General features: G+C 38.0%; 1 protein-coding gene across 2 annotated transcripts in view; it reads left to right on the top strand.

Moving 5' to 3' along the window:
- The window catches only part of DPY19L1 (dpy-19 like C-mannosyltransferase 1), a 92,984-nt gene that overhangs the window by 72,270 nt on the left and 8,158 nt on the right, over positions 1-12,556 (top strand). For both annotated transcript variants that reach the window (XM_086396523.1, XM_086396522.1), the window contains exons 16-21: positions 802-851; positions 5,240-5,264; positions 6,094-6,213; positions 6,897-7,071; positions 7,871-7,970; positions 9,346-9,471. In XM_086396523.1, the coding sequence (XP_086252649.1) occupies positions 802-851; positions 5,240-5,264; positions 6,094-6,213; positions 6,897-7,071; positions 7,871-7,970; positions 9,346-9,471 (596 nt within the window). The remainder of the gene's footprint in view (positions 1-801; positions 852-5,239; positions 5,265-6,093; positions 6,214-6,896; positions 7,072-7,870; positions 7,971-9,345; positions 9,472-12,556) is intronic.

Here is a 12,556-nt window from a genome sequence, read left to right as displayed (position 1 = left end):
GTATGATATTCTTTTTTCTTCTTAAGAGTTAGTGAACTTTATAACTACAAATGTTTTAAGTGAATGACTTGGGATTAGTCTGTAATTGAAAAATAAATGATAGACCCTAAAGGTTTTCTAATTCAGAGCTATTATTTCTATGTTAGTACAATGTCATGTATTTGTGGAATATTCTGTATTGTAATTATTATTCACATCATATATTTATAATCTCTCTAACTATTTCACATACCTTATTTCAGTTGGTTCTTCAGTAACATTCTAGGGTACAGATACTATTATTACCATTTTGGCAAATGCAAAATTGGAAGGTCGGAGAGGTTGTTACTGGCCTCACATCATCTCCATTAAAAAGCAAGGGAAGAGTGAGAATCAGATGGCCCCTTTACCCTCCTGTTTGGACATCATAGTTATTATTCCTGTATAGTGTATAGTTAAGTAGAGGCACTACCAAGAACCTGAATGTGGTGGAATTCAGTAAAGGTGAATTAGAAGCTGAAAGGTCAGGTTTCAAGACCCTTCTTAGTTGTTGTCCACCTTCAGGAAGATCATTCAATCCTTCTGAGCCTGTTGCTCATTTATAACATGATAATAAAACCTATCTGAACAGGGTTGATTATAGATATGCTTAAGTACATATACAAATGTAAGATTCTGTTGTCATAATTACTATTTCTGAGTTACTTCTTATCTCCATACTTCTGTATTTTAAAGTAAGTAAAAGTTTGAAAGTCTAGAAAATGTTACTTGAATTTTTTTTCCAATACAGCTGTTATAAAGTGTTTAAAAATCTATTTGCAGGTTATTAGTGACATGTGGGTTGTCTTAACTAAACAGCAGACACATGTAAGGTAAATATGGCATTAATGACTTTGTTACTTCCTCCAGTTTATTAAGTAGGTATTTACAGGGTATTAATTTTATAGTTATGTGTTGTGCACGCAACATTTGATAACTGATGTTTCAGTTGTTGCCATCCCCCTTCTCTGCTTTTATCCTTATTCCCTCTCTGAGCAGAGCTAAGCACATCACTTACTTGTCTCTAAGCCCCATCCAGTATGCTCTGACAGTAGCCCTACACGTATTTCTACTTGAAGGACACAGCTTTGTGCTTCAGTTTGGCAGGTAAAGCAAATTACTCTGTTGATGGTTTTAGGACCAATGGACAGCCTTTTGACAGAAGAAGAGGGAAATGTAAAAGTGGATCATACCTCACTTTTTACATAAAATAAATTCCAGATAGATCAAAGATTTAAATATAGAGAAAAATGAAACTCCCAAATAAACCAAGAGTTTATCATAATGTTAGAGTTAGAGGCCTTGTTAAGAATGGCATAAAACCGATAAGGTAGAAGGAAAGGTTGATATGGTTGACCAGATAAATTCTATGGTAAAATACCATAAGCATTATTCAAAGCAAATACAACTTGGGGGAAATATTTGCAGATCATAACAAGGTAGTAATGACCATCACACATAAAGAACTTCTATAAATTAACAAGAAAAATGCTAAAAACCCATTTGAAAAATGAGTGAAAGGTACACACAGGCAGCTGAGAAAACACATTCCCATTTTCGCTTTCCCACTATACTCATGTCCCACGAATCTCTTTTGCTCTCTTTGACCAGGAAAATCAGTTTCCTGCCCTTGCAGTGGTTGTGCCCTAAGCCCGTAATTGTGCCCCCTGCTTCCCACAGCCTGTCTTGGCATGACTCACTTCTCTAATCTTTGCCTAAATGTCACCTCCTGTAAGAAGCCTTTTCTGCCTATCATCTCTGAGTAGATCCCTTGTCTCCTTGCTTGTTATTCTCCACTGTCACACCCTTTTTCTTTCTCTCAGCATTTTTCACCATGTGTTTACAAACTGCAGTGTTGTTGCCTGTATCTCCTGAAAGGGGGGATGGCCATTTCTGTTCAGTTCAGCAGTTTATATGCAGTGCCTGGCATATGAGGAAAGAATAGTAGTTGAGTGATAAAGGCTTATGCATGAGTAAATAGATACATGAAAAAAATGCTCAGTCCCATGGTAATGTGGAAACCTTTTTACTTGCCAGGTTTGTAAAAATTAATACCCAGTGCTTGCAAGGGTGGTAGGGCAGTAAAGCAAAACATATGGTGGGCCTGTCCTTTAACCCAGCAGTTTCACCGATGCAAATGTGTCCCCTAGAAACGCTCATAGAAATGCAGAGGTGATGGTACAGAGATGCCCACTGTGGTGGTGTGTAAATGTGAAAGTGAAAACAGCCAAAGTATTCGGTAGTACAGGATTGGTTTAATTATGAGCCAGTCAGAAAGTAGAATTCTTTATGGATATTTCATCATACATCTTTGAATTGAAAATTATAAAACATATAAAGGATGATTATACTTTTATTTTAAATATGAAGATTTTATATGTTTATTTGTACATAGGGATGTGGAAAGATAAAACATAATTATTAGTAGGGGATAGGATTAGAGGATGGAGTAAAAGAAGTTTTAATTCTAGTTTCATTCTTTTGTGAGTTTTTTGGGGGGCAGTAGAGATTGTTGAATTTGTGTGTCTGTATATTTTCTTTTATAACACAGCCTTATGTATTGTTCTTTAACCTCTGCAGTGATAAATTATTGCATGCACTCTGGTTCTCATTTAGAAGCAATTTATTGTAACTGTACCCTTGCTTCTACCCGACACCTTTGAGGGCTGGGAAAAAGGAAAAAGCTTCTAGTACATAAAGCCAACATTTATTTTCGATTGAGATGAAAAATTTTTAAGAGCTCAGAAAAGGGCTAAAGGTTATAACTATAGTATGCATCTGGAAGAGAAAGGTAGAACTTTTCACAGAAACAAGAGAGTCTTTTCAATAATAACTCAACTATAGAAATAATTTTAGAAAAACACTGAGCTTCATGGGGCTCTCAATCTAGGTAGGATCAGAGCTTTTTGGAAAGGAGAAAGGCACATTGACATTTCATTTTGCATTAAGTACCAAAGTCATATGCCAATATAAAAAGGGGAGGGGTAGGATACACATTTTAATTCTCAAGATGTGAGCACGAGTGTCTCCTTTATTCAGGGACCTAGGGGTTAAAGGAGGATAAAGACAGTATGATGAGGTAGAAAATGTATTGATTCTGAAACCAGTCAATATATAGACCTGGCTTTGCTGCTTACTAGCTCTGTGACTTGCTTTCCTTAGCTGTCAGTTGGGATAATAAATAGTTGTAAGATCAGAGTTAATGTAATGGTCATATTAATGGTCATATTAACATTAATGTAATGGTCATATTAACATTCTAGGTGCTTAATAAATGGTAATGGATAATTTGTACTTGGAATGAAAGAAGAATAAAGGAGGACCCATTCACTTCCTTCATTTGCCTAATATATTTACTCTTTGCTAGTACATCAGTATTTTTGAAACCAAATCGTCCAATCAGATACTATGCTACCCAGATTACCTAGATTAGGGGTTAATTGAATCATTTGTTCATTCATTCAAAAAAAAAAAAGAATTGAACTGTATTTGCTAGGCATTGTTCTAGGTCTTAGGTCTTGAAATATTTCAGTGTTTAGCATAGAGAAGGCATGTGTTATCAAGTTGTATATTTGTATCTCTGATCCAGACTTCTCCCTTGAACTTAAGATTTATACATAGACTCAGTGTTTGTCATCTCTATTTGGGTGTCTGGTGAGAATCTCAAATTCTGTGAACGCAGTACTGAGCCTCTGAATGTGCTTCCCTGTCAGCACACTTCTGCTGGATCTTCTTCAGCTCATTTTCCTTCTGGCTCCCTCTTCTCTAATCATGCCGTCTTTACTGTCAGCCTGCCAAGGAGCCGGCTGCCATGAGTTAGTGAGTGAGTGAAGTTGCTCAGTCGTGTCTGACTCTTTGTGACCCCATGGACTGTAGCCCACCAGGCTCCTCCGTCCATGGGATTCTCCAGGCAAGAATACTGGAGTGGATTGCCATTTCCTTCTCTGCTACCATGGGGCTTTGTCATGTTTGTTCTCTCTGCCTGAAGTGCTCTTCCACCGGGGATCCTCAGGCTCCAATTCTCAGGTCCTCAAGGCTCTGCTAAGAGTTCACTCAGTTGGTGACCACACAGATAAATTTATACCACCGTGGACATCCAGTACTTCCTGCATCTTTTCCCTGGTTTCCTTTTTTCTGCATGGTATTTATTGCCATGTAATGTTTGCTTATTTGCTTCTGTTTGTCTCCTTCAACTTATATGTAAACTCTGGGGCACAGTTTCCCCCCCACCCCATCTTATTTACTGCTGTGTCTTCAGTGTTCAATGAAATTGAGTGAACGGATGGATTTGTACCCTGTCCTCCTGAAGGGTTCATTTCAGTAGGGGGAGTCAGAGGATACTCAAGTAAACCTATAAGTGAACATTTTATTTTCTATGAGAAGATAAAACAGGGAAATGGAGTGTGAGTGATCAAGGTGGGAGGCACTGAATATGGGAGTCAAAGGAGCTGTCTGATGTTTTAAGGCGTAAAATGAGTCTAGTGTGACGGAGCACAGTTGGTCAAGAGGGAACATGGTAGAAGGTGAATTTCAAGGGTGAAAGATGGGGACCATCTAAAGAAGACTATGTGTAATTACCAAAAAAAAGCAAACCCATAACCAACTAGAAAGTCTTAAGAATGGCATATCTGGATTCCCATTTTTGAAATTTGCTCTCAGTGCTGTGATGAGACTCAACACAGGGTTGGGGTGCTGGGAAGGGGACCAGAGTGAGATGTGGGGGGGATAGGCCTATAAAGATGTATCCTTTCTTAGGAAATTAACATCAAGCAAAACTAAAGGTGGCATTTTGTGACTATTTTTTGTTTCAGAACTGCTGCTGTGAAAAAGTCTTGTGTGTGGCTTCCTATATTGTCTCTGTGGCAGTTATAGTTTATGTGGGAGCCAAGGGACTGCTGGGGACAGGAAGTAGGGCTATGGGACTGTGAGGGCTCCCTGCTTTGTCAGGATATTACTTGTGAGGTATGTGATACATGGCAGCCAGCAAGTCTTGTTGGCCTAAAAATACCCATGTAGTCAGATATGTGGGATGTGCAAAATAAATTGTTTTAAAAGACTGTAGCATCTGTTTGGTTTATAACTTTTAGTTATTTTGGTTTACATGTATGTGTCCTGAGGGAATATTATAGAAGTTGTAAAACTCATATTTGTCAGGTAAAAATGCACATGATTGAAGTGCTTCAATGGTGATTCAATGGTAGTATTTCTTTTTTCATTTCAGAAAACACCAGTTTGATCATGGAGAGGTAAAGACTTAATATTACCAAAGTGTGCCTTGTTTTAATGTTTGTATATATTTGGACTTTTCTTTCTATTCATTTTCTCACTTTAAATAGGCCTGTATGCATTTTTATGAGAATACTGCAAATATGACCATTCATTTGTTAAAGTAGGTAGCTAGGAAACTCACTTGGTCTGTTCTGATCATCATCAAGGTAATAGCAGTTCACTGCTGGGGTCCATTTAGGCACTGTTGCAGAGTATCTTTGACATGATTGGAGATCATTTTCCTCTCTGCTCACCTTGCCCAGAGAGGCCTCAGAGATGTGACTGGCTGCTGTTCCCATTTCCTGGTGATTCAGCCTGTTTCTTTTTAAATAAGGGATAATTGACATATAATGCTAGTTTCAGATGTACAGCATACTGATTTGAATTTGCATACCTTGTGGATTGATCACCACAGTAAATCTAGTTAAAATTCTTACTATACATAGTTACTAAAAATTTTTTTCTTGTGATGAAGACTTTTAGGATCCTCTTTCTTAGCAATGGCATGGTGACTATAGTTGATGATACTGTATTTCATATTTCCACCTGGTTCAGAAGTGTGGGCTTTATTAACCCCAGACTTGATTCTGAGTGGAATTATAGGTCCACTTGCCTTAAGGATTTTATAATTTTAGCCCTCTAATAAAATGGAGAAGTTTGAAAGTGAATTTTAAGACTTGTTTATTTCAGAAATCAAAATATTGTTTCTAAGAAAAAGTACTCTTTTCTAGTATATTCACCAATTTAACAATATATTCTTAAACTTCACACATATTAGGAGTAAAAAATATGTTCTCTGTCTTTCAGCTGGTTTATCACGCATTGCAACTGCTAGCATATACAGTCCTTGGTGTTTTAATTATGAGACTAAAGCTCTTCTTGACACCACACATGTGTGTTATGGCTTCCTTGATCTGCTCAAGACAGGTGAGATGATTGTTATGTCGGTATTATAGATGCTGTGATAATTTTACCCCAGCCTTTGTTATTAAGTGGCTCTAAAATAATATTGAATTGCCCAAAGTTCTTTAAATTGTTATAATTAAAGTTCTTCATGGTTTTGTTATAATCTTTCCAAAGGTTAAGGGCCACAGCAGATCATTTATCCTTTTAACTTCTAAAATGGTCCTAGGCATACAACAAACACTCATTCAGTGCGGGCTAAATTCATGAATGGTAACTATGTAGATATTGACAGAAAGCAGTGATCGCACAGGGGCCCACACTCAGAAGGACTCTGCACCGAGATTGATGCATAGCTATTTCGCTGCTTTGAACGTCTTAAAAATTGTCAGTCAAGGAACCCATGTTTTTATTTTGCACTGAGTTTGGCAAATTATTTAGGTAGGCCTGACCTTACTGGAACCTGGAAGTAGAGAGAGCAAATTAAGAGAAGAATTTCTTAAACCATGTCCCACCTATATAAAGCTAATGGTAGAATTCTTTCGACCCCTCAGGTTATTGTTTCTGGAACTTTTCCTTCGAATTATTAGTCCTGTATCTGGGATGCTAGCAGAGACTGTATTCTTCTCTGGGAAGAACTTTTGCTTATTTCAGGATGCAGGCTGCTTGTACTAACCATTGTCAATGTGTTCTTTATTTGATTTCAGCTATTTGGATGGCTCTTTTGCAAAGTGCATCCTGGTGCTGTTGTTTTTGCTGTGTTAGCAGCAATGTCAATACAAGGTTCTGCAAATTTACAAACCCAGTGGAATATTGTAGGGGAATTCAGCAATTTGCCACAAGAAGAACTTATAGAATGGATTAAATATAGTACTAAACCGGGTAAAAAAAAGTCTTATTATTTAGCTGTGGTTTTCCCTATGGTTTTATATACAAGTGCATAACCTTCAACTTAGTTACTTCCAGTGGTTTTAATCTTTCTAAGAAACCCTGTTTCTCGATTATCTAGAAAGAGAGAGATGTTAATCTTGCTTATGAAATTTGCTAAAGAAATGTTGTAAGTATTTTCTTAATAATTTATTTCTCTGTTTTCCATAAATTCTAATTTTTTAAAAAATATATCCAAAGTTTTGCATGGCACAGTTTAAAATGATTTATGGTATGCTTATTTTCCTGATTAATTTTTAATCTCAGTCCTTCACATTCCTTCTTGAAATGAACTCAAGGAATATGATACTTGATTCATGTATCCAAAGGGAACTTTTTGTTGTCATAAGGGAGGCCTGGCGTTCTGCAATTCATGGGGTCGGAAAGTCGGACATGACTGAGCAACTGAACTGAATATCAAATCATCTTTCAGAATTCCTTGGTGCTGTAAAACTTCTCTAGTCAATGTGTTACTTCTTCTTAGAATCAGGAAAAGACACTAAAAACAAACAACCAAAAGAAACAGAGATCTTCAGTGATGAGGCTTTGTCTTGCAAGGAAAATATTTTATCCAGACTTGGTTGCTGACCACCATTTTATCAGCTACCCAATTCATTCTGGTTCTGTTACTGAATCTTTATGTCACGATTCAGGCCTCAGCTTTTTTACCTGGGAAGTAACGGAGCTGACCAGAGGGGGACTCCTTGTCACGTCCCCCAGGGGTCTTCCTAAGCCCTTTGCTCCTGCTTTGCAGATGCAGTGTTTGCGGGTGCCATGCCCACAATGGCAAGTGTTAAACTCTCCGCACTTCGGCCCGTTGTGAATCATCCACATTATGAAGATGCGGGTTTAAGGTTAGTACACAATTATCACATTGTTGAAAACAAGTTTTTCATACAAATAGAAAATGAGTGAGGGAACCAGCAGCATAACAAGAAGTGTTTCAAAAAGGATATGGCGAACTGGAGTATATAGAGGCTGGGGACAAAGAATACTGAGATAACATGGTTAAGTTCAGTGCAAACTGTTAAGGCCCCATAGGACAATAAAGCTGCAGTCTTTGGGGTTCTCTTCTCTCCTTGGCAGCATAAAGAAATCACACAGTGTCTGTGTTATACAGGGCTCCAAAACACCCAGGTCCTTATTAGTTATCATCACCTTTAAGTTCCTCCAGAAAATTCATTAGCCTATAGTTTTTATTAAGGTTTTCTCATAGGATATTTTTCTTGAATTTTGAGGAGTCAGTTGAAATGGAATCTAATTCAAGGAGAGGTTTTATTTTTTATTCTCTAATTTTCACCAATATAGTTCTACTGAAATGATCATGTTTTTTTTTTTTCCTACTATTTTTTCATAAGTTAGAATGTTGTGTTCTCTTTGAAAATGTTTGTCGCTCAGTCATGTCCAACTCTTTGTGACCCCGTGGACTGTAGCCCACTAGGCTCCTCTGTCCATGGAATTCTCCAGGCAAGAATATTGAAGTGGGTTGCCATTTCCTTCTCCAGGGGATCTTCCCAAACCGGGGATTGAACCTGGGTCTCCCAACATTGCAGGCAGATTCTTTACTGTCTGAGCCACCAGGGAAGCCCATGTTCTCTCTGAAAAGGAAAAAGATTAAATTTTCATTTAATTTCTAGGTTGGTCAGCTAGTCATTTCCTAAGTGATTGGTGATCTTATTAATATTTTATGTAACAGTGGGCCATACCTTTTATAAATAAAAAAGCTTTTTCATTAAAAAATCAATTTTAGCAAACTAATTTCTGGAGCAACTGTGTTGAATAAACTTAGTTTTTTGTTTTAATTATGAATAAAATGGAGAGCCATTTAATACTAATTGTTGGTTATCAAAGTTAGGACTGTCGTACCTTTAAAGTTAACAACAAACCTTTAAAGTAGTCCTGTAGTTGTCTTTGTGTAGCTCGTACTCGTATCTGTGATAGAGTGATGGGAAATTTAAATCAAGCAATCAAACAAGCCAAAAGACTGAGTTTGGCGATGAAAAGATTCATTAAACTGAACTTCTTCTCTCAGTACTCTTGTGCTGCTTGTGCCTTTTTTTGGTTGACCTCCCCAGTGCCCCTGAGCCAGGAGCTCTTGTGAAGAATGTCCTCTTGACCTGATTTTTCTATAGAGTCTTTCTTCTAGTTCCATTCAGTACTTCTGTCCAAATAGGTTGATTGCATTCTTTTGATCTTGAAAATCTTCTGCCCAATTAATTTTCTTGACAGAGCCAGAACGAAAATAGTATATTCGATGTATAGTCGGAAAGCAGCTGAAGAAGTGAAGCGAGAACTGATAAAGTTACAAGTGAATTACTACATTCTGGAAGAATCGTGGTGTATAAGAAGATCCAAGTGAGTACTCAGCAACAGTACTTTATATTCATAGGACATTAAAGTTAATTCAGTCTCATGGAAAGTGCTTTACTAGTTGTATGTGTGAAACATACATAATATTTAGCAAAGTATAAGCCAAAAAACCTTTCTAATAATTATTTGGAGTTTTTTTCTTTTCAAATCATTATAAATATCTTTTTAATTTGTAATGATCTGCATGTGCACATTTCCTTTGTATGTGCACTTATTGATAATTTCCCAAATTGTTCACACTTGTCTTTGGTGTTTTTTTTAAAAACTCTAAAGTTGGATGTATTTTCTTTCAAAAGACTTGTAGAGTTGAAGCCAAGTAGTGGAGAATCTCACTGTAATGAAGTCCAGCAGCTTTATCTGTTCCACATCTCTACAACTTATGTCCTGGGATAGAGGGGACCCTCTCCCAAATTCACCTTAGAGCAGGGATCCCCCAACATCTGGGTCTAACGCCTGATGATCTGAGTTGGAGCTTTGTAATAATAGAAATAAAGTGCACAATAAGTGTAATGCACTTGAATAATCCTGAAGCCTTCCTCTGCCCCGCTTCTTTGGAACAATTATCTTCCGTGAAACTGGTCCCTGGTGCCAAAAAGGTTGGGGAACTTCTGACTTAGAGTGAAGCTTCTGTCTTACTGTTTGTGTCTTATTTGAGTGGGCAAATGATTAACATTACAGCAACCCCTATTCTCCTGGGTTTATATTTTAAATTTTTTCTATTTCCACAGAGAAGTTCACTAAGCACATTAGAGCAATAAGAGTTGGTAAGATTTCAAAGCAAATATGAATTCTAAAGGTGGGCTGCAGTCCATGGGGTCGCTAGGAGTCGGACACGACTGAGCGACTTCACTTTGACTTTTCACTTTCATGCATTGGAGGAGAAAATGGCAACCCACTCCAGTGTTCTTGCCTGGAGAATCCCAGGGATGGGGGAGCCTCGTGAGCTGCTGTCTGTGGGGTCTCACGGAGTCGGACACTACTGAAGCGACTTAGCAGCAGCAGCAGCAAAGTAGACTATTTAGAAATGTTGCACTTGGGTGAAGTGAAGTTATGAAGTGAAGTTGCTCAGTCGCGTCTGACTGTTTGCGACCCCATGGACTGTAGCCTACCAGGCTTCTCAGACCATGGGATTTTCCAGGCAGGAGTACTGGAGTGGGTTGCTGTATCCTTCTCCAGGGGATCTTCCTGACCCAGGGATCAAACTGAGGTCTCCTGCATAGTAGACAGACACTTCACCCTCTGAGCCACCAGGGAAGCCGAAAGCAAATGATAGCTTACTATTAAAATACTGAAGCGTCATCCCATAAGGAATATAGAAAGTAGTTTTTATCAGAAATCAAGGATATTTTATGGAACACTATTTTTTTTTTTAATTTTCATTACTCTTTAAGTAAACAGAAATCTTCAGGAGATTGCTATATCTGTGGCTTAATCAATCTCATTCACCATGTATTTCAGTGATACACGAAGGTGCTAAGATAAAATGATTAAATATTGACTCAGGAGTAAAAGTAGTTCTGAGGCAGTGTCTATCAAGTGTTGCCCACAAGGAAACTCAAATAATTGTTTATTGTTGAATGATTTTCCAGTGAGTATGTCCCAAGTGACTGGAATTTAATCAAGATCTACAGAAAATGTTACTGAATCATAATTGAGAAAATGCTCCACGTCTTTATGAACATAAGGATATGTATGAAACTTATATACATAACCTTTAACTTTGTTATATAAATTTAGGACAAAAAGTTGTAAGCATCTCTCATAACAATTTGATGAAGACATTGTAATAAATGAATGTTGGCCTGACATTTACAATCAGAAGGACTCAGTTTCTTGGCAGATTTCTGCCAGCACTGGGGTCTTTACTGTCTCAGGGTTTACTTTCTGACTCAGTGATGCCAACCTGAAACACCTGTAAGTTACTGGAACATAAAAATTGTTTTGTGAGCTCTCTTCCCCAAACAAATGATGAACCTTGATTCAAGAGTCTTCATTTTTCCCTAGACCCATGCATATTTGAATATGTGAAAATTGCAGAGGCTGGCGTTCTTTATTCTAAGATGTTGATAGAGCTCCTTAGATTTGCATAGTTGTAGTAGTCTCATATTCTGATGGGCAGAGCACTGGTTTTTGTACACAAGAAAGGATCAAAAGACAAATTTAGGAAGTATGGCAATAAATCTTGGACACTGCACAAAGTCAGCAGTGAATTAACTGGCTTCTGATCCTCTTCATTTGGAGCTCACCTCCAGGGACAAGGCTGAGAGTTGGGTGGGGTGGAGGTTTGTGCTGGATTTCCCCTGCTGCACTGATTGCCCTTGTTGTGTTTGGGCAGCAGGAGTGGAGAGAGAGGAAAAAGAGGAAGTGGCTTCCTCTTATCTGGTTCCCCCTCAGTAACGACACTCTCCATCTTCTACAGGATTGTAAGTCTCAGAAAGTCTTAGGCAGGTGCACTCTGCTCAAAGCTTGAAACAAAACACAGCTGTGCTCTCTGTTCTGACAGAGAAGCAAATGGAGGGCTCAGAAGAGGAAAGGGAAGAAGGACTAATATTCAGTACTCTTACTTTCACAGTGGGAAGAACTGAGTTTCTGGCCAGAGCTGTCAATCAGAATTGGAACCTTCCTTACTGCTTTGGCCCTCACTCTCCAATTCTGTCATGCCAGCCTAAGACAGTTGTATGTGATTGGAAAAGAAAAATATGCCCGAACAGGGGGAGCAAATGGGGAACTAGTATAGGAGAAGAAAAGGAAGAGGCACTAATCCACCTGGAGCTTAAACTGATATCTGCCACAGTGGGCACTGTATTATGTGCTCTCATTTACAGAGTGGCTTAATTGTGTGCTTGATTATTCTTGAACTACTTGATTCCCTGTGTTCAAATACAAGTAGGAAAATATACTCAAATACAAGTTATAGATTCAGTTTTTAATTAGCTCCTTTTTTATTCTCAATTCTCTGCTCCTTCTCATTAATTCCCATAATAGAGTTGACATAAAAGTAAAAAACATCAATTCAGAAGAAAATTACTGAGATTTTCACTAATGCTGTTTTAAAGACATAGCTGACTGG

This window comes from Bos grunniens, chromosome 4 (assembly GCF_055505025.1).
Source record: "Bos grunniens cultivar Pamir isolate PY7600 chromosome 4, Bosgru_T2T1.0, whole genome shotgun sequence".
Classification (NCBI taxonomy): Eukaryota; Metazoa; Chordata; class Mammalia; order Artiodactyla; family Bovidae; genus Bos; species Bos grunniens.
This window is presented reverse-complemented; position numbering and strand designations above follow the sequence as displayed.